Source organism: Pyrgilauda ruficollis, unplaced genomic scaffold (genome assembly GCF_017590135.1).
Source record: "Pyrgilauda ruficollis isolate IOZ18807 unplaced genomic scaffold, ASM1759013v1 scaffold35, whole genome shotgun sequence".
Lineage (NCBI taxonomy): Eukaryota > Metazoa > Chordata > Aves > Passeriformes > Passeridae > Pyrgilauda > Pyrgilauda ruficollis.
This window is the reverse complement of record NW_024524934.1, coordinates 1,399,592-1,427,025: the sequence shown is the minus strand read 5'-3', so window position 1 is coordinate 1,427,025 and position 27,434 is coordinate 1,399,592. Positions and strand designations below refer to the sequence as shown.

Genomic DNA, 27,434 nt, shown 5'->3' with positions numbered 1-27,434 from the left:
GGCTGCCCTGGGGGCCAAATGTATGACAGCCCTTCACAAAGAGGCTCGCTAATTGCTTTGGATTAAATCGCCTGCACTTCTGCTGGCCCTCGGTGCTGCCGTGTTCCAGGATCTCTCCAACCTGCTGATGCCACCTGAGCAATTTAGGTCCCTGAGGTGGGATGGGTTTTTCAGGGCATCACCCTAATTTCCACTGATTGCTTCTGACATCACAGGGGGATCGGGGGAGGAACAGGAGCTAGGGGCTTTTGCCTTTACGGTTATAGTCGCGTTATATTAACAGGGATTATATCCAGTTATATCCGGTTATATCCATAAATATGTGTGTATGTTTTTATATATGCACATGTATGGGGTTACAATTGTATTTATTTTAATACAGTTTAATAAACAGCACCCAATGTTTGCTCAGACTCTGTGCATGTAGTCCCATGTAGGGCTTGTTATGGAGTTGACACAAGTGAAAGGAGCAAGATGCTTTCCAGGGGTTGTGCCTCTGGATGTGAGGTGCTTTAGACAAGCTGTCTCCCTTTGATCAGAGGGAGGGGGTGCAGGGCAGGCAAAGCTTTATTATGACCTAAAAACCACCAAGTACATTTCTTGGTCCTCCATTTAGTTTTCTTCCATGCTTGTCTCTTCTGTTTGATAAGCCAGGCTGCAACCAACTCAAGTCTCCCGGGTCAAATTCTTGTTAGCAATTGCAGTTCTGCTGACAATGTGCTCAAATCCAGGGCTCAGTGCATCTATTCCCTTCATCCAACAGCATGATGGTAATGGTGAAAAAATCCTCCTTGGAGGAGCACCTCATGTGGGATCACTGCTTGCAGAGAGAGGGGCTGCCCTGCTGTCTCAGTGAGCTGGGAAGCATTTAATAGACCTGAAAGAGGGTGTTATGCTGTTATTTCTTTGTTCCTGCTTCTTTGAGGACCATCATCCATCTGGAGGTTACAAATTGAGCTTTTGAAACAGCTGCTGTTGGAATATTGTTTGCCAGTTGATAAATTAGGAGAAGTGCAGATTTCCAGCTATTGAATTTCTTCTCTGTTCTTATTTTAAATTGCTACAATATTGTTAAAAATTCGCTAACAAATACAGATGCAGATCCCTTTCAACTAAAGCATGAAAGAAAATGAGCTCCTCTGATACATCTCACATCAGTTTTTGTTTCAGCTCCTCTCATACACACTCCTGTCAAAAAGATGTCAATAATGATTTAGATCCTGCAAAGAGAAAAGGTGCCAGCTGTTGTGAACGGCAGAGGTGTTAGGTTTGCAAAGCATTGCTGTGACCAATTGTGCAGTTCCTTTAGAGAGAGCCACCTTTTTGGAACAAGAAAGAGTCCCAAATATTTCTGTGCAATCTCAGGTTTTTTTCAGAAATAATCAAATATTTGCATGGGTTTGGAGAATATCTTCAGGGGGGTAGGAAATTTTAGACTGGAGGTGGCAGAGAATTTTTTTTATAGATGTCAGTTAACATACATAAAAACATATGTCATAGTAAAGCTTTTTAATCACTTTTTAATTGCATTTAAATTAAGTCATCTTTATACTGAAATTAGTATGTTCTCTATCTACCCATTTCTCATGCTCCTTGTCACTGCTGTTTAGGTTTCTAGGGGCCTTCTCCTCATGTTGTTTCAGAATGCTGTTATTCACATCCAGGAACTGTCACCAAAAGTCAGTGTCGGCTGGGAGCTGCAGAGATGCTGCTGCTGCTTTCCTCTGGAAGTAGGATAGATGGCAACTGCAGCACCTCAAATGTGATTTAACATTTCTTTGGGTTTATTACTTTGTATATGGCAGGCAGCATGGTGTATTAAAGGTTTCTTATGCAGTCAGCCATCTGTTTTGTAAGATGTTGTTTGTCTTGTGCAATGTAAAACTTGCCAAATGCAGATGCCATGGGATTAACGGAGGAATGACACGTGCTTCTTTCCCTGCCACTCATGCTCCCTGGGTGACAGCTTGCATGCAGGGTATGGTTGCAGACATATCTGCATCCCACACACTGGTCAGGCAGCTTCTGCTCAGGGTCTCCTGTCCCTGCAGGAGCCGAGGTCAGCCCTGCCCTGCCTTGCCCTGCCCTGCCCTGCTCTGCTACATTTACATTGTGCCTGGGAAGTCCACAGCTTCTGCAACTGAGTTAATGAAGATAAACACCCTGCATTAAATCCAACCTGGCTCCATGCTTGTGGTCCAAACCCTCAACCTGTGGGTAGCTACAGACTGTCTGCAGCTCAGAGAAGATCTCCTAAAATACCCTGATGCAGTGGAGCAGTACCAGGCCTGAAATAGGGATGGTGTGTTACTCATTTGTGCCATACAGGAGCAAGTCAGGCATGTGGAAAGTAAAGAGAGGGAAGGTTACACCATGTTTTTTAGTTGGATTTTGCATGAGAGGCGTAGCTATATTTACTTTTTTCATGCTATGCCACTCTGTGAGGCTTCACAGTATATCTAAAGGGTATTTTGCCTGGCATCAGTTTTGGCACTATCCTGGTCTTTGTATATCAAATGGTCATCTGAATTAGTTTAGATAATAAAGAATTCTGTTCTGATTAGATATTTCCCTATCAAGATAGCTCCATAGAGTAGATCCAGGCAATCCATTGAGGTCAGAAATTAAGTGTGCTGCTGCACATCTGGTGAGGTGTTGTGCTGGCTGCCTGCCCTGGTGCCAGCCTGACAGCTCCGTCAGCTCAGCTTATGTCAGTGCTCAGGCGACTGATTTGACACATATTGAATGTGTTAATTAAATGGTGGGCTAGCATCTGTTTAAAAGAACTCTCACAAAATTGATGTGTAGAAAAGTACCTTTGAAGGAGCACCTGTGTCAGTTCACAGGTGTATTTTAGAATAACTTCTGTCCTGACGTGCTGTTAGGGGAAAATAATACTATTACTCTGCCATTGGAGGTTCAGTCTATTACTGTTCTCTTTTCTTGGCAGTGGATTGGATTTCTCCAGAGAGGAAATTAGATTTTTCCTTCCCTTTCACTCTGTCTCTGTCCTGTGCTTACATCAATTGGCGTTTGTCTGTGCACTGCCGTGTGTGTGATAACCTTTACTTCCACAAGTTACTTCATTTGCTGTTCCCTAATAAACTGTATTTACACGTGATGCTTCTTTCCTTCTGGTGACAGCAAAGGCAATCAAGATGATGTGCTCCTTGTCTAAATTCATGCAGGAGTGAGTGTTGGCTTAGCCTAGGCCATTTCAGCCAGGACTGAATCAGAAGTGTGCTGACTGAGAGATGAGAAGTGTACGTTGCCCATGAGTAGGGCTTGCAGCTCTTAGAAGTTTGTGTCTAGTAACCAAGGGCAAATTTGTGTATATAAAAAGATATGTTGGATTTTATTTTCCTGTCCCCCTAGCAGCCAGCTGCAAACTTGTCTGGGAATTATTGATAGTTTTTGCTGCAATTTTATCTGGTCAGCTAGCCAAAAGCTAGCTTGGAGGCCGTGTTATTCTAGGAGAATCCAGTGAGACAATTTGTTTACAGCAGAGGGCAAATCCCACAGAGAGTGATGGAGGAAGACAAGGTCCCAGAGGTTTGAGAGAGCTTGGTGGGAATTAGGAAACACAGCAGCAGCAGGGACAGGGTCACCTCCCAGCAGTCTTCAAGATCACTGTGACGGAGGTGGCAGAGCTCATCGTGCCAAAAGGGTGACCTCAGGGAGCACGGAGGTGGTGGGACGTGCTGGAGGTGCTGAACAGCTTGGGAAACTAAATACTCTTCGAGGTTTTTTTCTTTCCTTTTGTGCTCTGATGAAAAGCAGAGTCCAAATGCAAAATTCTTTCTCAAGGTCACATCCTGCGCTGGACTTTTGGCTGAGCAGAGCAACTGCTGGGGCTGAGGCAAACACAGCCTTGGTGCTGTAGGCTGTTACTGCCACTGGGAATTTCTGGGGTCCCACATTTTACACCTAAAGCTATGTTGCCAGAGAATCCTTCTCAAATTATGAGTGTTTTTTCTCCTGAGTCTCATTTTTTCCCTCCCTTTTGAAGAAGAGGGACATCTCAGAGGGGTGCTAAGATGGAAGGAATTAAAAGTATTGGGTGTGCAGTAATATGGGGGAAGCTGACAGAAACTGGAGGATTTTGTTTTGTTGGGGTTTTTTTAATATAATATGCAACTGTGAGCATGAATCTAGAATCAGACAGTCTCCTTGGGGATTTTTTTCAGTGTGAATGCTGTTGGCCAGCAGGTGCTTTGTCTTGGCCATTTTCTCCAAGGGATACTCCTATATAATTACAGTCTTGGTGGCTTACAAATGGAAACTAGGCAGGGAGACAACACTGGAAAGGCACAAAAAGCTGCTACCTTGTGGTTTCAGATGGAGCTAAAACTTGGGCTGCAGAACAAGAATTGCTTTGTGTTTTGGGTCTGGAGATGGGTGAGTGAATGCTAGAGAGTTGTTCAAGCAGTGCAATGTAGCCTCTTTTTCCTCTTGATGTGCTATTTGCAAATGACTTAACTTCTTTATTTTTTTTTAAATAGAAGTATTTGCCTTTCATCCTTGAGCAAATATTCTGAGAATAAATGTCAGCCTTCTAAGAAAAACGAGAGGGTTTCTGAAATCTGAAACAGATTGTTGCCAGTGTGCAAGTGCAAGATCGAGTGAGAAAGGACAGAATGTAGATCTTAGTCCCTCCATGGCAGTGACAGCTTGCCTGGTGGCATTTGGAGGAGGTGGGCTATGCAGGGCCATGCTCTGTGGCTACATGAGCTGATGTTAACCAGTGACACTGCAGTTCTCCCTGGTGTCCTGTCTGTATGTTCCTAGGCTGCTCCTTCTGCTGCAGGTGGAGAGGACGGGAGAGAAAAACCAGTTGGAAAGGGGAGAGGACGGCATTTCAGATGTCAGGCTGTGGCATACTTGCAGTGATTTTATCTCACTTTCCCATCTTCTTTTCAGAAGAGGTTGCCTGAAAACCTGTTGTAAAGGATACCAGCCCAGTTTGTCCATCCCAGTGCCAGGGAGAGAAGTTGTTAGCAAAGACATTTTGCCCTTTCTGATGTAAAGTCCTTGTCACTTGTCACCAGTGCCTGTTCTATTGGCATGGTTAAGCTGTTGTCTGACCTGCGGTTTTACCATGTCTCTCTGCTGATGCCCAGGGTGCCGCAGAGCTTCTTCAGTGGCCCCCTCACTCACACCCCAGCAAGCCTGAGTGCTCGTGGCATAACATGTGTGGCGCCAGGACCTGGTTTCCACATTTCCCAGCTAGAGGTGCAATTCACTGTGCATGTCTCATGTGTTCAGTGCCCTGGGATGCCCGTGGGGCCCAGGTCTGGGTCACACCTGAGGTAAGACAGCTGCCCTCAGGCTGGGACCAGTTTTGCCTTAGGGGTTGTCTGGGTCCAGTTTGTTTGTGCACTGTTGCTGAGTGCCTATTGATTGTGAGCATCTGTCCCATGTGTCCTGAGCACGCCTGATCTCACTGCCCGAGTGCTGCAGGACAGTTTTCCATGAAGGTTTCAACTTGCCCATAGGATCGCTTGCCTGGGCCTTGGGGAAATTAGGTCTCTGAGCTGGATCTGCTGCTCTGACTGAGCTGCATAGAGTAGGAATGCTGGGCAAGGAGGCAAAATCTTCATATGCATGTCTCCTTGCCCACACAAAATTTCCCAAGTAGAGCAAATGGATGTATCTGGGAGTTTTTGGTATTGATGATAATTTCCGTGATTAGTGTGCATGACGAGGGTTTGCTCCATGCTCCACAAAGTAATAGAGATGGAAACTTTTCATTGATTCCAGGAGCTGAAGGTTGCTTGCTCGATTTGCCATGGGTGCGTAAAGCTGCTCTCAGTCTTGTAGTGGTTTTGTCTGAGTTGGTGTTTTTGTCATATGAACCGGGTGGAAATTGTTGCAGCCGCAGAGGCCTCAGTGTGAGCATCAGCTGGGTGCCTGTCCTGCTGCTAGGGCAAGGCTGCTGCGGAGGGTGGCTTTGCTGCAGACCTGGGAAAGGGTTCACTGAGATATTCTTGCTAAAAACTGCAGTGCTGAATCTTTTGTCGTATAAAATTGAAGCCAAATATGTTGCAAAGTCAGTAGGCTGTCCTAATATGTAAAGCATTTCAACAGAGATGTGGTGTTTCATATGCTGCTGGTGTTGCTTAAAAGTCACAATCACCCAGCTAGAGGAGGGATTATTTTCTTGTCATCTCCAGCTTTTTTAGAGAAAAGGGCAGAAACTGATCATATGCATGTGATAATCCAGAGAAGAAAATAGATGCTAAACAATCTCTGAAGCTATTTCCTTTCTATGCAATGAATAACTGCTGCATGCAGAGTTTTTTTACTGTGCACCAGTGACTTAATAAAATATACTTTTATTATTTGGTCACTGCTTCCTGACTTTATATAAAAGTTGATATCTCGGTTATTTTTATTTTTACCTGATACTAACCTGAGCAATGCAATTGAAATGCTAAAGCCTTACATATCTAATGCAGACTTCCTGTTTCTATAGCAACAAAACTCGACCTTGTACTTAATGAAGGAATATTGCAGTGTGAGTAGCTGTTACTTTAAGGTTTAGAAAAACAAACAGAAGCACTTTATATTTGGAGATTAGAGAAATAAAACGGAAGTGACCTCTTTGCATAGAACAACAAAAAATTCCTAGGCTTGGGATACTTCATTAGTAAGAATGAAACCATATTAATGTCATAAGGAGCTCTGCGTTTTAATCTTTTTTACCAAATTAAAATGTAAAAGCCTTTTATAGCATGTGAGAGTCTTTGAGAGCTTTTTCTCCCCTTTTCATTTCCAAAGCTGCTGTGTTTGTGGTTAGGTTAATGAAAATTTGGGCTGCTTGACAACAGATACAGTTTCCTTTTTTATTGGCAAAAATCCATTGGTAGTTTTTGTGTTGGCTGAAAAGACAGGGAACAAAATGTGTGGTGTTTAATCCTGCATTTGATATACAAGCTTGTTCCCGGTCAGTTACTTTAAATCTGTGTTACAGTGATAAATGCAAACTGCAAGTTAGAGAGTGAATGAAGGAGCAGCTGTCATCTCTTCCTATTTTCTTAAAGCTTTTCTGTTAAATTTTTAATAACCATTAAATTCTAATTTAAAACCACCACAGGAAACACCCCATAGAAAAGCAACAATGCTGACAGCAACATATCACAAATGTTTACAGGCCTCTTTCTGTATCAGCATTCCAATAAGTGCTACACAACATTTGTGGCAGGTTTATTGAGCTAAAGTATTAGTCTGTGCAAGTGAATGTGGGCAAATGGGAAATATGATCTAGAGGCTTCTATTATAATCCTACTGGTGAAAAAATTTCCACAAGCCAGTCCCATTTTTTATTTGCATTTTGTTTGCATTTTTGTTTGCTATTTCTTCTGTGACTTTTTAAAATTTTGTTGTTAGTCTGTGATTCTGACAAATTCATCTTCTGACTGAATGAAGTTAGCCAGAATTCAGGGTTTAAGGAAACATTTGATCTAGTGAACTGAGTTTTATCTACTCACTTGTCACAAGACAGCTGAGGCAACCAAAGATACCACTGATGGTGGTAAATTGCCTCGCAGCAAAAGGAAGGATGGAAGGCAGGATGAGACAGATGGGAGGTTGGCCTGTTTGAAAGTTGACCAAGATAAGCTATTGGGAAAAGCAAACCCAGAAACAACACGCTCAGCAAAATCCAGCTTGGAATTGGCTGAGTCAGAGCATATTAAGCTGTGGGCAGGTGGCATCCCATTTGAGCTGGGTGCCTGAATCCTGCTGAGAGCTGTGCTCTTCCGCCTCCCAGCAAACTGTTTGGAAAGGCAGGAGGTGTTTCTGAGAAGTGTGAAAAACCATGACCCAAGATCTTTGGCTTGTGTTTCACCATACATTCCCTTTTAAAAATAAACACCTTATTGTTAAGTAAAATACTTCTCTAGGCAGAGACTGAAGGAAGCCTGGCAGTGAGGATACAACAGGCATATGGAAGTTGCAATGTTTGCACCACAGACAGCTGTTAATGGGCTTCTCTAGAGCCTAAATATGGGAGGAAGCAAAACTTACTTGATTCTGCATAGCTTTGACCAGAGCTCCTGTAGGACATGAACTCCCTTTAAGTTTCTTAGAGATGCTCTGGGGGTGTCTTTGCTGTTGGGGGCTGATTGTCTGTGTACTCTGTGTTTCAGGGATAGAGCTCTGTCCTCCCGGGCACCGGTTCATGATCACCATGGTGGCGAGCTTCATCGAGATGGCGGGGCAGTTCCTCATGCCAGGGCTGGCTGCCCTCTGCAGGGACTGGCAGGTCCTCCAGGCAGTCATCATCTGTCCCTTCCTGCTGATGCTGTTTTACTGGGTGTAAGTATTTCTTCCTCCTGCCAACGAGCTCCTGATGTTGGACTTGGGAGATGTTCCAATGTCGGGAAGTGTGTGTGCTTCACAATACATAGGAGCCTTTCCCTTTGCTCTTCCATTCACCTTGTGCAAAGCTTGACTTTGAAATAAGAAATAATAACTTTATAATCTCCTGCACATGTGCTACACCCTGCAACACAGTGGGCACTTGGGAGACAGTTCCCTTTCACTGAGGTGAAGTTGTACTTTGTTATTATTCTGGTTGTCACGTCCCGTTTAAGGACTAAAATAGTTCTTGAGAGGATGCATCCCAGCCTGGTTGTTGTCAGATTGTGACTGCATGGCTATATTTTCCCTTAATACCTATGTTGTGGTTCTGGACTGACACTGTTGGTTTCTTTGATCCAAGAAAAGTTACAAATAACATCTGTCAGCCCTGGAACAAGCACACTTGGATGTTTTGTATGCATGAGGTAGTCAGCCCTGAACTAGACTTGATTTTGCCCAAATTAGCACATGCTATGCTGAAGCATGAAGGTGGCTGGTCTGTGCCAGGCAGTGGCTTGGGATTGTTCCTGTAAGGAATTCCCCACTCCCACCCGGTCCCACTCCTCTGTGCCTGTGGCACTGTGGTGTTGGTACAGCTATCTGAGAGAAGTAGGATGGCTTCCACCTTGGGAATAGTGCCAGGTCCATCTCCACCATGACTTTATAAGCATTCCAAAAAATCTGTCTTTGTTGTTCTGTCTTAATAGTGACACGCAGTGGTGGCATAAGACAGCAGAGGCTTATGAGAGTAGTGTTGTACAAAACCGTAACAATAAGAACACTAACAAGTCTAAAATATTTCATTATTGTACACTGAGAAAAATGAGGAAAATGGCCACTACTCTGTGCAGGACCAAGCTTGTTAAGTACCATGGTGAGCTAGGCTGCTAGTTGTAATGCCTGACAAGTTACAACATGTAAAAACTTGTTAGAGTATGTAACAGTTCTATTTTTCTATTAACTTTTTACAGAGCCCTCCTGTGTTGATGGTGGTAACCTTCAGTGGGGATTTTACTGCTTATTCCCAAAGCAGACATGCCTCAACATGGGCAAAATGTACACTCAGGAGAGTTACAAGTCCCTTGCAAGATAATTACAGCAGGGGTGGGAGGTTACCCCTGTATTCAAACATGCAGCATTTAAATAGCCTCCTCTTGATTAACAGTGTTAATCTTGATGAATAATGAAGAGGGGTTTTGTTAATCTGTGATTCTCTTCTTCTCTCCCTTACCTGCTGTATGTTATACACATGCTGGTCTGCTCCAAGCTTCATAGTAATGGCTGCCAGCAGGAATACCTGATGTCCACCACTAGATAAAACACAATATCAAACAGAATATTTACAGACATTTGTGTCCAAAAGTATGGTACAGTAGTTGGAAAAGAATGGGACAGTAGTATGGAGATGCCTAATGAACATGGGGGATGGCATAGAGAGCAGACATCCCTCAGCAGTCTTCTGGTGGCCACACATCTTTCATGGGGCCTTGGCATAGCCTCACACATTCCTGTTGAGAGGTCGTTCCTGAGTGACACTGAAAGAGACAGGAAATACTAAAATTTATTCTGTAATCTGCAGGAACTCTGTGGCTTTTTAGCTGGACAGGGCAGGCTAACCAAGCAAATAAGTCCCCCTTATATATTGTGGAGCATAGCAGCTTGAGAAGTAGTGGTAATAGCCAGAGGATCAGGATTTGTGTTGCCCAGGGTTTTTGCATTTGCAGAAATGAACCTTGGTTGGGATGCCTCTTCAATTATATTGTCGGTACAGTATGTACTTTTCTCTTAGGCTTTTCGCTTCCATCTGTTGCATATTCTCTGGGAAGTGTTACCATTTTATTATCTCTTTCTTTCCTTCCAAATGGAACATGGACCCGCAGCGGGTGTTACAGATAAAGGAAGAAAACTAACTGATTGGTAATAAAAGAACTGGGAAACTGCACTACTTGCTAATTCCCTATCATGTACCCAAAGCAGTGAGTCCACAGATGCTGCAAATAGCCCCTGCACTACCTCCTCCTTCCTCTGTACTCCCTTTACTTCCATCTCCTGCTGTGAGAGCACTGTTTGCCCCTCCAGACTGGGACTTAGCCCTCTTCCCACCTATGGTTTTGTTCTTGTGTTGGCCACATGCACATGGCAGGCTACACAGTCCCCAGGAGATGCATGGCTGAGTGGATTGGGAAGCTGGGCATGAATGGGGGAAAAAGGGGAGGCAGCAGATTTGTCTGGGAGGGATGGGCTTGGATGCAAAAGTATGGGCTTGGATACAAAAGTATGGAGCAGATACTCCTACAGGGCTCTTAGGTAATTCTGGAAGGGCAGAAAGGCACCCATGTAAGTTAGATATGGGCACAGGGGTTTGTGGCATGTATATAAAGATAATTTAATAGAAGTTAGACTCCTTTCAAGTGTGTGTGGGTATTAGAGCCTTAAGGGAAGGGGAACTCCAGCTATACAGAGACCTTATTTCTTCTCCCTTGAACAAAGGAAGCTCCAGACAGGATGCCATGAATGTCAGTAAAGGCATCAATAATTTGAAATAAAATCCTCCTTCACTCTAACCAAAACTGAAGAAATAGAAGAGGTGGCTGGTTCTTTTCTGGTGTTTTACATAGGATTTACTTGCACCAAGACACAAAGTTGCAATAACTGTGTTTGTCGACCTGAGGCAGACCCCCTAATTGACAACACATTACAGCCTTTCCATGGGCATCCATTTTCCACCCATCTGCACAGAATCACAGTTCTCCTTCCAGCTACATGTGGTACCTTCCTGGTCTTCATCAAGGATTCTTCTCTCTTCTTAGGATGTCTCAAACTTAATATCTTTTTTCCCCAGTGTGCCTTCCAGTCATCCTCCTCTCCTCTCCCAAGCAGCAGCAGCTGTGGAACAGGAGATGAAAGTTTAACCCTACCCCACCCCCTGTTCTTTCCATGACTGTGAAAGCATGGCCCTTTCCTTCCTGATGGAGGAGGTAGCAGACTATCAGCCAGCTGTGCGAGGAAAATACTGAAAACCAAAGGTCAGCAGGAAGGAGTGCATGCATTGGCTCACCAGGTTCAAATTGTTCACCAGGTACAATTATTTTTTTTTTTTAATAAGGTCTTTTGGAAGAGTAGTAAAATCGAGGTCTTAACATGAAAAAAAACCAGAGTGAGATCTGAAGTTTTTGTGTCTATAGAAGTATGGGAGGTTTGGGGGGTTTGTTCCAAGAGCTATGTATTTCTTTTGTATTAAAATAAACTCATTTGGAAAAAAAAAGGGAGAGTGACCAGTTAAGCTCATTAATCTGGTTAATATCAGCACTTGTAAGAAACAATTGGATGGAAAATGAACTTTTTTAACTCTATGCATGTATATGTTTTTAAGGCAACTAACAAAATATTATCTTTAGTCAGGGAAGCTTATTATCCTAAGTAATTCTTCTCTTTTATCTGTCTTTAAAAGAGAACCCAAATTACTTCTGTCAGCTGTTTTCTTTCTTTGCTCTTAATTACCATGTGTGAGCTGCTCATCTCATTCACTCCCTTCTTGGCATCAAATGTCTATTGCAGACAGTGCTGCCTCTTCCTCTCATTTCTTTCAGGTTATATTAATGGACAGAGCACCCGTAATATGTTATAAAATTCCAATGTGTCATATTTCCATGTGGTAGGATATTTGCTCTATGATTTGTGAATCAGGGTAAAAGAAAATATCATAAATTTGCACATTCTGAATCTATTTTCCCCCTTTTTTGTTTCATAAGTTATTCTTCTGTATTTTGAAATAATTGCGTGGCTTCTGAGTGGTTAAATGAGCAATTAAAACTCTACCAGTTCATCCTCTAACAGAAAATTGGAGGCAGCCCTAACCTGTTTTCCTCTTTAAAGTATTTTCCCAGAGTCTCTTCGGTGGTTGATGGCTACACAACAGTTTGAGGCATCCAAGGAACTGATCCTTCAGTTCACGCACAAGAACAAGATGAGCACAGAAAGCGACATCAAAGGAGTGGTGCCCGGTGAGTTGGACAGACAACTGCAAATTCCCCAGCTCTTCTCTAAAGGCTGCACGTGGCATCACTGCCCAGAATTAAATTATACATTTATTGCCTGTTAATCATCTCATTCATTCATTCATTCATTCATTCTGCTCTTGAAAATCCATTCCAAACTCCAGCACTGTGTTAAAAACTACATGGCCTGTTGAACAGTCCTAGTAATTATAGTCTTGTCTTGCAGTGCCGTGTGTCTTTAGAGACATCTCTTGAAGAATTTTACCATGGCTACAAGAGTGCGCCTTCAGCTCTGTGTGCCTCTGGAAACTGTGTTTTGAGGAAGCTGCTTGCTGGGATCCTGCCCATCACCCAACACTTACTCTGTTGGTTTGGAGAAGCAGCAGCACTCAAACCCCCTATTCTAAAGTGCCAGCCCCATGGGAAACTTGAAACACATTAGAGTTTCTCTTTAAAGCTTTCCTCCAAGAACTGTTTTGCTTTCCTCTCCTGCATCATCTGAGTGATGCTGGTTTAGGGATGGAGGGTTGCTACAAGTGACAGTGGTAGGGTGCAGTTTTTGCTTGAGAGTCTGAAGTATCAATTCCTTGGTTTACTGATGCTTTTAGAAAGAGCTGGCTCCCCTCATCACCAAAATTGTCACTGAAAAAGCCAAGATCCCATCTTGCAGATTGCTGTGCAGAAGACTCTGCCTGTGTGTGTGTATGTGTGTTTGTCTAATTACAACTAAGGCAAAGAGCTTCTGGATCTTTATCTCCCCAGTGCACCTGCCAGATTTGTTTCAGACTCCCCTTTTCCTTCTCACAGGCTTGATTCTGCCCATAAACACCCATTTTGCACTGTCATTTGCGATCTCTATCAGACTACCCACTTGTCAGAAAATGGTGGAAACATTTCCCTGCTTTTCCAACACTACCTGCTCTGACCCCAGGGACTGCAGGGGAACCTCACTCAGCCAGTAGCTCTGCCAGTGGGTCGAAGTGATGTTTCTGTACTGGTCTGATGCTTGTTGAAGGTCTCTGGCCTAACTGTAGTTTCCATCAGTCACTGCTAAAGGTGTCAGTCAGCACTGGAGCAGGCTTAATCCAGGATAGAAAACTGTCACCATTAACATCAGTGCCTTATGAATAAAGCAATCTCCATCAGTGAGGGATGGAAAGCCCAGTTCAGGATCTCTGGTATACATTCCTAGGTAATTTTGGTGCAGTCAGCACACTGGTGTTAATTAGCTGGCTTGCATGTAATTGTGTGTCTGGGGTTACAGTTCCTGGATCTACATCACACAACGTGGCTTTGCAGTGTAAATGCCATTTTTCTGGTAAAGTTTTGAAAAGCATTAGGGGTGTGAGAGCTGTCATTAACCTGTTGATATCCCCCCCCCCCCCACCTCATTTTTGTAGGTCTTCCTTGGGATAAGTTATGGATCTTGAGAAATGATAGGTCCCCTGAGCCAACAATTGGCCTTGGAGTTTCCCAACCAATTCCTAAATTTGGCTTTTGCCAGTCAGCTTTTTGAATTTATGTAAATTCCCCTAAAACATATTTTAGGGGAAAGAACAAACTAATTACCTGAGTTTCCTTTAAGGAAAATAAAGACACAACTGGCTGCTGGAGGGATTTATTTAAGCCTGTATAATGATATTGCCCATGGAGGAATGCTAAATGTCAGAATGGCTTTGTGACTATTACTTGTGACTGATTACTTTTCTCAGCAGTTTCATGGTAGGAGTACACTCCTGTTTAAGGAGGGGACTCCCTTTCATGTGAAAAACAGAGCATTATTTCACCCCTTGATACTGTGGATCCTCTGACTGCAAAAACATTTATTATAGCAGTTGTCAGTACAACACCATTTGCAATTTATAAACAATTCAGAACATGGTAATTTCTGCCTCTTTGTTGATGACGAGATTGTTGGGATTTTTTGTTATTTCTTCCCTCACTTTTTCTCTTTAAACTCTTTCTGCAGCCGCACACTTAAAGGCTTTTCTGATGCAGTCCTGGAGGGAAGTTGTGTTTCTGTAGGAAGAGTAAGAGAGGAGCAGTACCAAAAGAATTCAATAAGATAAACTACAAACTACTGAAGGAAGGACCACCTCTCTCATTCTGGGTGCATGGGGGTGTTGATGGTCTGAGTGAGGACAGGAAAACAGTAGGATTCTTGAATTAAGAATGTGATCAAGCTGCAGGCCTTGTATCTTGCAGTGGGTCAGGAAGGAGAAGGAGAAGAAGCCCTTTCTCTGCTCTTGTGTGCTGTGAAATAGGTCCGTAGCTGCTCTGGCATGGAATGGGTAAAAAACTGGTACTTGACTGGGAGAAAGGGTGTCACTGAGCCTGGTGCAGCTATCCCTTGTTTTCCCTTTATTCCATTGTTGAGCTTTCCTATCTGTGTGGAGGGATTTTTGTTTGTGATTTGTTTTATTCTTTGTTTTCCTCTGAAAGGGCTGGAAGCTGTTTTGCTCTAGTTAGGGGCCATTGTGTTGCTGTTGATTATTCCTTGCTGCATTGTTGTAACAGCCTCCTGTGATTGAATTACTCCCAATGCATTGAAATGATAAACTGCTCACTTGCAGTCCCTTCCAGCTGAAAATCCCACTGTAATTTTGCTCATACATACCAGTCAAATTAGTGTATCCAATATAACAGATCATTACAGGAGTTACAGGAGTTTCATATACACCTATTTTGGCGCTTGATATGAGTCCCGTAGAAAAAAGAAGCAGTGTTCAAGAGGACAAAATATTTCTGGGATGCAAGAAAATTTAATTTTGAATTGCTCTTCGAGCAGTGAGCAGGCTGATGTTCCTTTCTGAAGTATTACACCATTTCCACTGCCTTCTGAAGGCTTTTGCTCATCCATTGGCTACAGTGCCTGTAGCGGAGAGTGCCACGAACCATCTGTAGGGCCTCTGCTCCATGGGGAGGTGGCCCCTGTGTGAGGTGGCACAGGGGGGGAAAGGAAGCAAAATTTATCTGTTGTTTTTGACACTCCTTTGAGTTGGAGTGGTTTCCAGTGCTCTCCTGGGAGATGAGATGTCTCTAAAGACAACAACTAAAAGTCCAGACAGTGATCCAGCTGCAGCTGAAAGGTCCAGGGGCTGCCATAACAAACCCTGCCAGAGAAAATGAGGGTGGGCAGCTGATGGGCAATGCCCAGCCAGCAAGATGGAGTGGGAGTGTGCTTGCATGGGAAACAAATTAAAGTGAGACAAGGGGTGTTGATAGCAGCCTAGAGTGTTGTAAATTTATGTTGCCCTTATCTTCAGTAGTCTGTCCCAGGGCTGATGTTGGTTGCATGAAGGGACCTTTTTCCTCAGCAGCTTTAAGTGGCTTTATTTTTGACTGCTTGTTGTACCTTGTGATTTTGGGCAGGAATAATTTGCCTTTATAATGAGATTTTTAGGTTTATGTGGTTGCATTTTCTTCTTTAATGCTTAAGAAATATAGGTGAATTAGATCTGGTTAAATTGCCCCTAGTATGTTTTGACTCAAAATTTCACCAGTTGGCTTTAAACTTTGCCCTCTTTTAGAAATAAAAGTTTAAATCTGTTTTTGCATCACAGAAATTATTTTTATTCTACTGTGTATTGAAATTTCATTTTTAAAACAGGCTTGCTGAATTTTGTTGACAAATGTTTTAAAGCATTACCCAAAAAAGTCAAAATATTTTGATATTATTAATTCAGTACAGGTTTTCCCTGCCAGTTTCTCCAGAAACTTCACCATCTCTTCCTTGTTTCCCTGTAGAACGAGAAGCAAACATACAATTCAGTGAAGCTGTGGGACAGTAATTTTGGCTTTAGCATCATAAATTACATTGAATATTGTTTAACAAACAGGAGAAAAGAGTGTTCAGGGGAATTGGAAATCCTAAAGCAGCAACCATCATTACACCTTTTAGAGGTGTGTTACACTTTGGGTAGCTTTCATTATTTCTATGGAATGCATTCTCTTTCTTTGTGTGAGGTTGAAGGGTCTGTTTGTTGCCTGGAACAGATTTTCTGCTGCAAGCTGACCTTGGCTGCACCAGCACCCAGCCCTGCCATGTTTGGGTGTCCTGAGAGATGTGCCACTCGAGACACTGCTGTATCTGCAGCTATCCCAGTGTCACATCTGATGCTCCCATGGAAACCCAGCCCTGGGCGGTTCTCTTTGGCTTCCCCCGTGTGGGGAGACATTTCAGGTGTTCCTTAACATGAAAATAACTGCTTGGCCGGCTTTGAAAAAACAAAGCTCCCTTTTTGCTCATCTCTGGATGGAAACACAAACCAGCGGCGCTCCTGTGGGCAGAGAGGTTATAGCTGTTCCTTCCCAAAATTCCCTTCTAAGCTTAGAGGAATAATACTGATGTAATCACAAAAGGTGGACAGCAAAGGTAAAGCAGCCAAATAGATGCCAGTTCTTCAGCATGCAGGGCACAACATGGAGAAGATGCAGGGGTACGGTGGTGATAAGTACTCTGTGTGTGTATGTGTGTGGATTGCAGTTAGGAAAGCTGTGGTTTTCAGGAGTTTCCCTTTGAAGAAAAAAATTTAATTCTCCTTCACCTTTCTTGCTGCTGAACAACATGCTGCCATTACTTTTCTTTAAACATAAGCTATTTTCTGTTTTGTTTTGCTATGTGTATTTTTTTCCCTAAGCATGAGGCTTGAATCTATGTAATTATATGCATTTTCCTTTTCCACTGGGTAAATAGCAGAGGGAAGGGTGAAAATGCCTTATGCCTGAAAGTCCATCTCTTTCCCTACAGAGCTTTACTCATATCCTTAGGCCATCACACCTATCACTACACTACTGGTTAAAGCTTGTGATAGATAAAGAGTGTATTAGCTAGAGAAGAAAAACAAGTTTCCTTGTTCTATAATACAGGTGACTCCATGTGATAGTGAAGTACCTCCTTTGCCAGATCCTGTTTCTTGGGTGTTTAATGGTGTTAAACTTAAATGCTCCATGCAGCTCGCAGAGGGTGGTCAGGTAAATGTGGGAAATGCAGTTAAAACAGTTCAAGGTGCTGCTTGAAGGCTGTGTGTCAGCCACAGAGATTTCTATCTCAAAATAAATATTAAAAAAAAAAAACAACCCCAGCCAGTGATTTCTGTTGTTCTCTTATATATTAAATCAGTTTCAGGAGGGTCTGGTTTTCTCCTGCTGGACCCCTGTTGTCCAGTAGCAGTTGTGGAGTTTGAGGAACTCTTTCAGGATGTGCTATACATGATAGTGATTAACAAGAGCAAAACCAGTCAGTTAGGTCCTCTTCTCCTGGCTGGGTCTATGGCAATGGAAGAGGAGCGCCCATGCATGCCGTGATTGTATCCTTAGCAAAGGTAGCAGTGATATCTGACAGTATAAGCTTTTGGAGGGATCAGGAGGAAAAGGGTGAGAATGTGCCTGCTGAGAATGTGCCTTTTGATGCCACTGGGAAAAGCCAAATATGCTAAAAAATTTAAAGGAAAAAAAAGAAAGAAAGAAGAGGGAGCTGTCAGCCTCTGTTTCAGTTTGAATGATTCTTTCTCACTAGTTGAGTCCTCTGCAGACTCTTGCTGGCTGCACTCCAGCCTGTTGATTTGTGCCCCGCTGGCACACTGGCTCTTTGTGCACAGTGCTACCTATGGTCCCAGAGGAGCTAGCTTTATAGGGCAGGAACCATGTGCAGAGGGCTGGCAGCAAGCCCTGGTGCTGCTGGCATTTCCCCAGTCCACGGGCACCAGAGGGAAGAGGACTGGTGAGTCCGGATGTGGATGTGGATGTGAAGGCTAGGAGGGAGACCTCGAGGACCAAGTGGAAGTGGAGAGCAGTAAGAGGGGACCAGTGGCCAGAGGAGAGAGGAAATAAGACACTTTAAAAAGTGTGGGACCAAAGAATAAAGGTAGTTGGAGGGGATTTAGAGAAGCAAGGGACTGGGGGAAAGCAATGGAGGAAGAACATTCTGTAGAGGAAGAACAGAGGAGGGCTAGAGCATGGAAACCAAAGGGGCTGCAATCATATGTTTCCCCCTCCTTCCAGAGCAAGCTTCCAAGCCCAAGGATTCATTATTAGAACTCTTCTTTTGCAAAATCCACTCCTAAAATATTTGCTTCATCCCTCCCTGCTGCCCAACTCGCTTGCTCAGCTTGCTGAGGTTGCCTCCATAGCTCCCACAACAGAGAGCAGCAATGCATGTGTGGGTACCTGCAACCTCCTGATGGCCACAGCTCCACACAAGGACATTGGAAATGCTCTTTGTGTTGTTGTTGGGGGTGTTTTTAACACTGATGATGCTAGAAAACATTGACAAGTCATGCTCTGGGAAATGCAAGAAGTCAGGTTGCCTGGGCAACCCCTGCTTGGCCTCCTGGCATGAAGGCATGATGATACAGCCTTTAATAACATGATTACAACCTATTTTTTCCACAGGGCTTAGGATGGACGAATCAGTACATAGGATGGACGATGATGTGGGAATGAAGCTGTTGTCTGTTCCTCATTTGTTGCAGAATTTGGAAGGTGTGTAGTGAATGAGGCAGAGGGTTGTAGAAGGAAAAAGGACAGTATTGGGGAAATGAAGCTGAATATCTCCTGAAGAGCTGTACTCATTCTCTGGGTCTGTCAGGGATATTCTTGTACGATGATGGAGATTTCCCTGGAATCAGGCCCTTCCAGTGCTGTCACTAATCACAATTTCTTCAGTGTCTGTCTCTAGCATGTAATTCTGGGGTTCGATTTGCAAGAAGATGGGAGCATTTATATCAACACCTACAAGGGTTATTGATGCATGATTTTTTCTCATTGTGGACACAAGTCCTCTCTATTTTATCGCTCTGCCTGCAAAACAGGAGTAATCTTTGCCCTTACTCTTAAAAGAAGGTGGTAGGGATGATTTCATTTGCATTTATGAAATGCATGTGTATTCTGACAGCACTGTAGGAATGTCTCTAAGGAAATCTATGATTTTTTGTACTCAGTGGGAAGTTTGGATAATGAGGCTGAGGGATACATGTTGAATGGGAAAGGCAGAGATGTCTTTAATACCTGCGCCTTGGATGACTGTAGTGAACATTCTGGGAGAAAAACTAATGTGTGATCATCAAAATGCTGTATCATAATTCACATGAGCAATTGAAGATGGCTACAGCAACCTTATGTCTGACTTTTCAATCTTTTTTGAAAGTAATTAGAAATAGAGGATTGAAATAAATCATTGCAATCTGTCCTTAGCTGTTATAGTCCTAGAGTTACAGAGTTGCTCTCCTGAAAGGAGGTTCATTTTAAATGCTGTTAGTATTTCTGTCCAGTGCTTTTTGTTAGAAAGCCATTCCAGTCTCCATATTCCTCTTGTACTACAGATACATCTTAGTATTCAGTTCAAATACACTGTAGCTGTCTGGGTTTGTTATTTTTTTGTTTTCCCATTTGGTCCTGTCTGTGCCTATCTTAAATCTCTTTTTCCTCATGCTAGATGAGAAGAGAGCAGCCCTATTCCTGTACTGAGATGAGGTTCTCCTCTGTCTCCTCTCCTTTTATAAATACAATACTCCAGCTTGCCAGAGCTTTAGTTTCTCAAATATTGATGATCAGAATTGTAAAAGAATTCTGGTATTTCATTGTCTGAATTGCAAATACTTCATGACTGCATTAAACTGGTGCCACGTAGTCACTTGTGCTCAAGTAGTACATAACAAAATCCCACACAGGTTTTGCACAGGTTTTGCTTATCTTCCACCAGGAATATTTCTCCTTAATCACTGAGAATTTTGCATTGTATTTCACATTTTCACTTGTTTTTGCCACATGCTGGATCTCAAGTTCACCGAGTTCCCTCCGATGGCCCATTTGCATTGTACTTACCTTTGATAATAAGGTAGTGCCTCACTTTATCACCAGCAGACCTTATTGGTACATTTCTGAGGTTTTTGCCAAGCTCCCTACTCAGATTATTAAACAATTTTTTTTTTAAATAAGATGAATCATCCCACTACTAATGTCCTGCCACCCGCTTATGATTTCTATTTTTCTATCTCTTATCGCTCTCTGGCCATCAGTCTGTATTTTACCTACCTCATAATTTCTGTATATGGCTTGAGAGCTGGACAAAAGTCCTGGAAGGTATAAATAAACCTGTGTGCCAGTAACTCTGCCTGCCTGAGAATAGATTGCTTCACCTCTGTGTTTCAGACTGGTCCACCTCCTGCTGCAGAGCTGTCATGCTCTGAGGATTGATCGAGTCTCTGTGCTAGGCTTCCATAGATCTTTTCATGTTCAAAGAGCTACTGACAGTATCGTTTAGCAGCCAGAAAAATCCAGCAGAAGTCCATCACCACAGGACACTTGTCATGTTGGACATAATTTTTATGTGGCTTGATTTGGGCTTTTGTCTGTTTTGTCTATGCCAAGTGATGCAGAGATGGATGGTTTAATCTGAAGGCTCTAAAGATACTTTCTGAGTTTGAAAGGCATGCTCCTGAAATGGAGAGGGTCCCATGAGAATTCAGGAGCCTTGGGAGCTGGTAGGGTTCCCCTTCCCATGAGACTTTTAAAGTCTGCCAGTGAATAGTTCTAATTTCCACTGAGATATAAAGAGTTAGCTTGTTGATAGTTTTCCTACTGAGTCCCTGAATAGGAAGCCTAGAGTGTGTGTGGGCTCTGGAGTATGGGAAAACTTATTAGGGGCCTCTGAATAAATGGATAGAAATATTTTTGTGTTCCACACTCTCCCTTATGGTAAATCAAAACTGAAACATTTAATGCAAATTCCTTCTGTACTAGTGACTTCAGTGTAAAATCAAAGAATAAGCTGGGTGTACAGGGAATATTTCTGGTGTTAGTTCTGAGAGAGAAATAGTTTGCTTCTATGAGGTTTTAATAGGCTTTGGCTTTACTCTTAATATCTTAACTTTGACCTATGAAGTCAGTCAGCCTCAGAGCTGTCACTCTCCTGGTGCTCATCAAAGTCAGTCAGAGCAGGTCCTTTCATGCAGGCAGGCTCCCTCCAAAGACAGCAGGTCATTTACATGAGAGCCAGTTCTGTAGCTATGACTTTTTTGCAAGTCACATAGCTTATTTGTTCCTATTGTAAAGATATTTTGGTTATTGCAGGTCATTGATTTTGCAGTGCAGTGGGGATTTTTGGTGAATATCTCACTAGTATTCATAGAGGCAAAGGAGGGAGAAAGCCATCAGAAAAATGAATTGTGCTGGAGACTTGGAAACAAGTCATTCATCTAAAGCAGGTGACTTAGATTTGAAGTTTTAACAATGTCATAGAGGCATGGAGGTGTAAATAGCTGGTAGAGTCACAAGGCTCTCAATAAAAAGCCAGGTTCTGTTTGCATTCTTTGGTGTAAGGTTTGAGACCAGATTTTTTTTTTCCCCTCATCTTTTTTTCTTTTTTTCTTTTTTTTTTTTTTTCCCCTTTTTTTTTTTTTTTTTTTTTTTTTTTTTTTTTTTTTTTTTTTTTTTTTTTTTTTTTTTTTTTTTTTTTTTTTTTTTTTTTTTTTAATGCCTGTAATGCTGTTACATCTAGAATTGAGATATCTTTGTATAATGCTGTGATGCGTCCATGGAGTATAACCCTCATGAAAGCAGATTAAGGGTCCAGTGCAGAAAGACTGCTGCGTGAGGAGGGTAGAGAAGGGGTGAGCTCCCCTGTCGTGTGTGATCCTCACTGCAGCTGACACAGGAGCTGGTCACATAACCAAGTGGGCCTTTACTTGAGGGCAGAACAGCAGTTCAGTGAAAAACACTGGTGGGAACTAATTCAGAAACACTGATTTATGAGAAAGGTTAAAAGGGGAGCCTGAGTGCAGGTGAGAAGGATGCATGACAATAAACCAAGAACATATGGATTATAGGAAGACCTAATGTATGAACAAAGCAGAAGTGGAGGGCAAAATAATATTTGGTTGCAAAGAAAAGTGTACCCAAGTTGATCATTGCTTCTCTTGATTTCATTAAGTTGTGGCTCAGTACAGCATATATTTACAAGTAAGTCTACTCTCTGTCTTGAAAGAAAAAAATTTTCTCTGAGGAACAAACAAACAAAAAACCTTATCAGATTAAGAAAATCTGAAGAATATGGCATATGTACCTTCTGCTGACAGAGGATGAGATGTTTTACTTTATAGGCCAGATCTGGTCATTCTTAGTTTGAGTAAACCCTTTTGTCCACGTGAAATCTGTGCAATATGTGTTGTTTGGGTTATGATTTTCATTGTTGCCCTTCAGCTGAAATAGTAAACACCCACCAACAGCCTTTCAAAACCCTTGTGCTTCTTCTAGTGCTTGCTTTGACTTTTTTTGCTGTAAAAGGTTTGGCCTGGGCTCATTCATGGCCTTTACAATTATGTTTTATCTAACTGCTTCCATTGTTCTGAATTATTTTTTTCCCACTTATTCCTTCCTAGAATCTTGGTACAAAAATTATTTTGACCTTGTTCTTTGAGGTTAAACTCCAATTTTTTTATTGCTTATATTTTAATATGGCCCCGATCCATTGCTGAGCCTGAAGAGGGCTTGTAATACAAATATTAATTTAACTAATTTCTTCTTTTGCTCCACTTTAGTTTTTCTGCTTGTGTGTGCTTCATGCTGCATAGATTCTGGGGAGAAATGGCCATTATCAGGTTGTTAGGAAAGTGGTATAGAAATATTCTGCCTAAATACAATCACTAATGTAAGATACACTTTGCTGCTTTTGTCAGAAGCCTTCCCAGTAATTACACTAGAGAGAAGACCAGGAGTGACCTGTGAGCAGTTAATAGATCAAGTATTTGCATGTAAATAGTGTTTGCTTCATTTATTATTTTTGTGATGCACTTTTCAAATAATAGCTGGCAAATGTGGCTTTTGTTTCATTTGTAAATTCAGGTGGCTTTTTTTTTTTTTTTTTTAACCCCCACCCCCCCTCCCCCAGCTTGCTTTTATTTTCTCCTGTCTTGCATCTCTTTAGGAAGTTGCCATTCAGCAGAGTAAGGCAGAGGTCAGGGCAGGTCAGGCCAGTTTGGGCAACTGAGGACACCCAAGCTCATTGCATATGCACGAAGAGAACTCATGCACTCTTCACAACGGGGCCACGCTGCTGCCTTTAAACACAGTCAGGCTAGAAAGCAGCACTGAGAGACTTTACCCCAGAAAACAGACCTAGTCTGTGCTCCTGGAGGGCATTATTTTTGTGATGCTTCTTTATAGCTACAGCTTCTCCTGCTTTTATTGGACTTGTTGTCCACTGATCCGGTAGCTTGGAAACGGTGGCTGCTTTGGCACGCTTAGGTAGGTGTTCAAGCTCCAACTTAATGGTAATTGGGAAACAAACAGTGCCCTTCACTATTGTCCCATGCCAACAAGGGTATCAGAGGCAACATTTGTAAGGCTTGTGTGTTATTTCAGCATTGCAAAGAAAAGATCACCTGAAGCTGCCCAGAACTGGAAGGACATGGTGGGGCTTTAGTTCTGAAATGCAAAGACACCACAGTTGCTGATGCCCCATGAATTTTCTTTAAGAAAACATCTTAACGTTTAGGACTTCCATCAGAAAAATTTTAAATATTTGAAAAGGGAGTGGAGTAGAAGATGGATGAGCTGACATAATGTCCTAGCCACTTCATTCTCAAACTTGCATTTGAACAAATTCAAAAGATGACCCATGAAAAATGAGTTTGAGCTCCAGCCCTTTCCATGGCTTTTTAGGTATGCATTGTACAATGGGAGCAGAGCCTGTAGCTGCCCAAGTGCAGTCTTCCCTTTAGAGAGTTCTAAAAATCAACAGAATCTTGAAGTTCTTCAAGAAATTTGCTGTCATGCTTGTTGGGGTCAAGCTCCATACTGCTCCCACTTTACATATACATTTTTAACTGGGAGGAGGTTTGTACTATGAAGGAGTTCTTAGTTCTTTTGCCCCTAGAAGATGAAGAGAAGCCTGGAAGAAAAGGAGGAACCTATGCTGGACTTTAGGCAGGTAGTTCAGCATTTTTATATCTCTTGTAAATGTAATCAATAGTGTTCTGCTCTCCAGAACATCCCTCAGAATATCTTAGCTCACAATTAAATCTTCTAATTCTCCTCAGTGAAATAATAATTCTGATTTGATTTGTTTCAGAGCTGGAAAAGGAAATCACCAGGAGACCAAAGAAAGTCTGCATTGTTAAAGTGGTGGGAACAAGGAACCTGTGGAAAAACATCGTAGTGTTGTGCGTGAACTCGTAAGTCCAATCTCTTTGTTTAAATAGTTGTGTGGTCAGTGAACTGGAGCAGCAATGGGAAGGGATAAGGGAGCTCCACTATTCCCTTCTGTGGGACCCTTCACTAACATCTCTGATAAGTCATCCTGGAAAAACACCAGCTGTTGCTGAGAACTGTATTTTTTATGGCAAACGTGGAGGAGCTTGCTGGCTGTTTCAGGCAGCACAACAGCATCTTCTCAGGTGCCGTGCTGACATCTGCTTGGCATCCCAGGTGGGAGCTTTGAAACCATTCATGCCCCAGGAATACAGGTTCAAGTTGTTTGCATCTGACAGGGCTGTGGTGCAGAGGAAAAAGTTGCTTGCCAGTAAATACAAGTTGTTCCCTTGTGTAACAGCTGTGCTTGGTGGGTCTTCAAAGGTAGATTACAAAGTGCCTCAACACTCCCAAATTACATGCAGGGGGTCACAGGGAGAATGTGCAGTCTCCAAGAGGACAATGTGATGCTCGCCTCCTAAGATTTCAGTTTGGACATGCTCATGTGGGCAAAAACAAGCATCAGTCTGAGGTTTTGAGATCTTCTGTCCGGAACTGAACACCTTGTAAAGAGGAAATACATTGGCTTGCAAATTCTGTGCACCATTTTCTAATTTTTCCATCTTGCAAAATGCCCATTTGCATTTTTCATGGTTTTCTTTTCAAATGGGAGGTGGGGCTGGAGAAGACCGGGAATCCCCTTTCTCTGCTTGGTTTCAAAGTATGTAGCTCTCTTGTGGCTTTTTCTTCCTCACTTCAGGGCACTGCTCCGCAGTCCTCACTCCTGAGGAGGTTTGTACTATGAAGGAGTTCTTAGTTCTTTTGCCCCTAGAAGATGAAGAGAAGCCTGGAAGAAAAGGAGGAACCTATGCTGGACTTTAGGCAGGTAGTTCAGCATTTTTATATCTCTTGTAAATGTAATCAATAGTGTTCTGCTCTCCAGAACATCCCTCAGAATATCTTAGCTCACAATTAAATCTTCTAATTCTCCTCAGTGAAATAATAATTCTGATTTGATTTGTTTCAGAGCTGGAAAAGGAAATCACCAGGAGACCAAAGAAAGTCTGCATTGTTAAAGTGGTGGGAACAAGGAACCTGTGGAAAAACATCGTAGTGTTGTGCGTGAACTCGTAAGTCCAATCTCTTTGTTTAAATAGTTGTGTGGTCAGTGAACTGGAGCAGCAATGGGAAGGGATAAGGGAGCTCCACTATTCCCTTCTGTGGGACCCTTCACTAACATCTCTGATAAGTCATCCTGGAAAAACACCAGCTGTTGCTGAGAACTGTATTTTTTATGGCAAACGTGGAGGAGCTCGCTGGCTGTTTCAGGCAGCACAACAGCTTCTTCTCAGGTGCCGTGCTGACATCTGCTTGGCATCCCAGGTGGGAGCTTTGAAACCATTCATGCCCCAGGAATACAGGTTCAAGTTGTTTGCATCTGACAGGGCTGTGGTGCAGAGGAAAAAGTTGCTTGCCAGTAAATACAAGTTGTTCCCTTGTGTAACAGCTGTGCTTGGTGGGTCTTCAAAGGTAGATTACAAAGTGCCTCAGCACTCCCAAATTACATGCAGGGGGTCACAGGGAGAATGTGCAGTCTCCAAGAGGACAATGCGATGCTCACCTCCTAAGGTTTCAGTTTGGACATGCTCATGTGGGCAAAAACAAGCATCAGCCTGAGGTTTTGAGATCTTCTGTCCGGAACTGAACACCTTGTAAAGAGGAAATACATTGGCTTGCAAATTCTGGGCACCAGCAGTGCATTTTCTAATTTTTCCATCTTGCAAAATGCCCATTTGAATTTTTCATGGTTTTCTTTTCAAATGGGAGGTGGGGCTGGAGAAGACCGGGAATCCCCTTTCTCTGCTTGGTTTCAAAGTATGTAGCTCTCTTGTGGCTTTTTCTTCCTCACTTCAGGGCACTGCTCCGCAGTCCTCACTCCTGTTAGTAGGCTTATGGATCAGTCATCACCCAGAGGGGACAGCCCCTGTGCTGGGCAAATAGTCCCCAGAAACACACAGTTTCTGGGGTCAATCACCAGTGTTATTGGCTTCAGAATCAAATCTGGTTTTGTGAGCTTTGTGTCTCTCTTCCACCCACCAGTGAGTGACTACCTCTGTTCTGAAACAATGCTTTCTTCTAAGGCTCACCAAGTACATCTAGTAGACAGTGTTAAATGTATTTGTGAAAACTGTTTACATGGGGAATTCTCCCCTTCTCCCTCACCCACATTACTTTGCATATTTGGTAATTCCTTAAATCAGATCTAGGCAGTCCAAAAAATAACTTCTGGCATTAGCACATGAAGGCTGTTTGCATCCAAGCAGAGCATGAAGCAGATGTACATCTGAGGAAATAGATTTCATGTTTGTTTTTAAGAGGTGGAAAAAAATATTTAATTTTACTTCTGTTACTCCTGTTAGACAGGGCTGTGCTAAATTTTTAGTTCACAGAGAAAGAACCTTTTGCAGTGAACAAAAAAAAAATTAAGGAAGACAAGGGTTTAATTTTAAAAGTAACTATTCTGAGCTGCTCACCAAGTGAAGAGAATAGAGTAATTCTTAGGGAACAGGCTGGAAAGCAAAGTTCAAATGATTAAATAATTTACTTTATAGGTCATGGTCTCAATAGCAACATTTGCAACTGTGTTTGCATGCATAGAAGAGAAAGACAGAAGAAAGGCTGGTTAACTCTGCCCTTTTATTACTACTGTTTTGCTGACTAATATTTCTCTTATGGGAGAGTCAGTTATAATCTAGTTATACAAAGCAAATGTAATTTTTGTGTAACAGGAAGCACTTGTATTAGGTTTTTATCAAGGGCAAGGTGTTTGGTATGGAGTATGGGGTTTTGAACTGGAGCATTGATTCACAAGTTTGCAAGAAA

At 42.5% G+C, this 27,434-nt stretch overlaps 1 protein-coding gene across 1 annotated transcript in view; it reads left to right on the top strand.

The window, feature by feature from the left end:
• SLC22A23 (solute carrier family 22 member 23) overlaps positions 1-27,434 on the top strand; it is a 108,393-nt gene that overhangs the window by 65,255 nt on the left and 15,704 nt on the right. Inside the window, exons 4-6 of the mRNA XM_041475357.1 lie at positions 8,151-8,319; positions 12,241-12,368; positions 24,433-24,535. Of these exons, the coding sequence (XP_041331291.1) occupies positions 8,151-8,319; positions 12,241-12,368; positions 24,433-24,535 (400 nt within the window). The remainder of the gene's footprint in view (positions 1-8,150; positions 8,320-12,240; positions 12,369-24,432; positions 24,536-27,434) is intronic.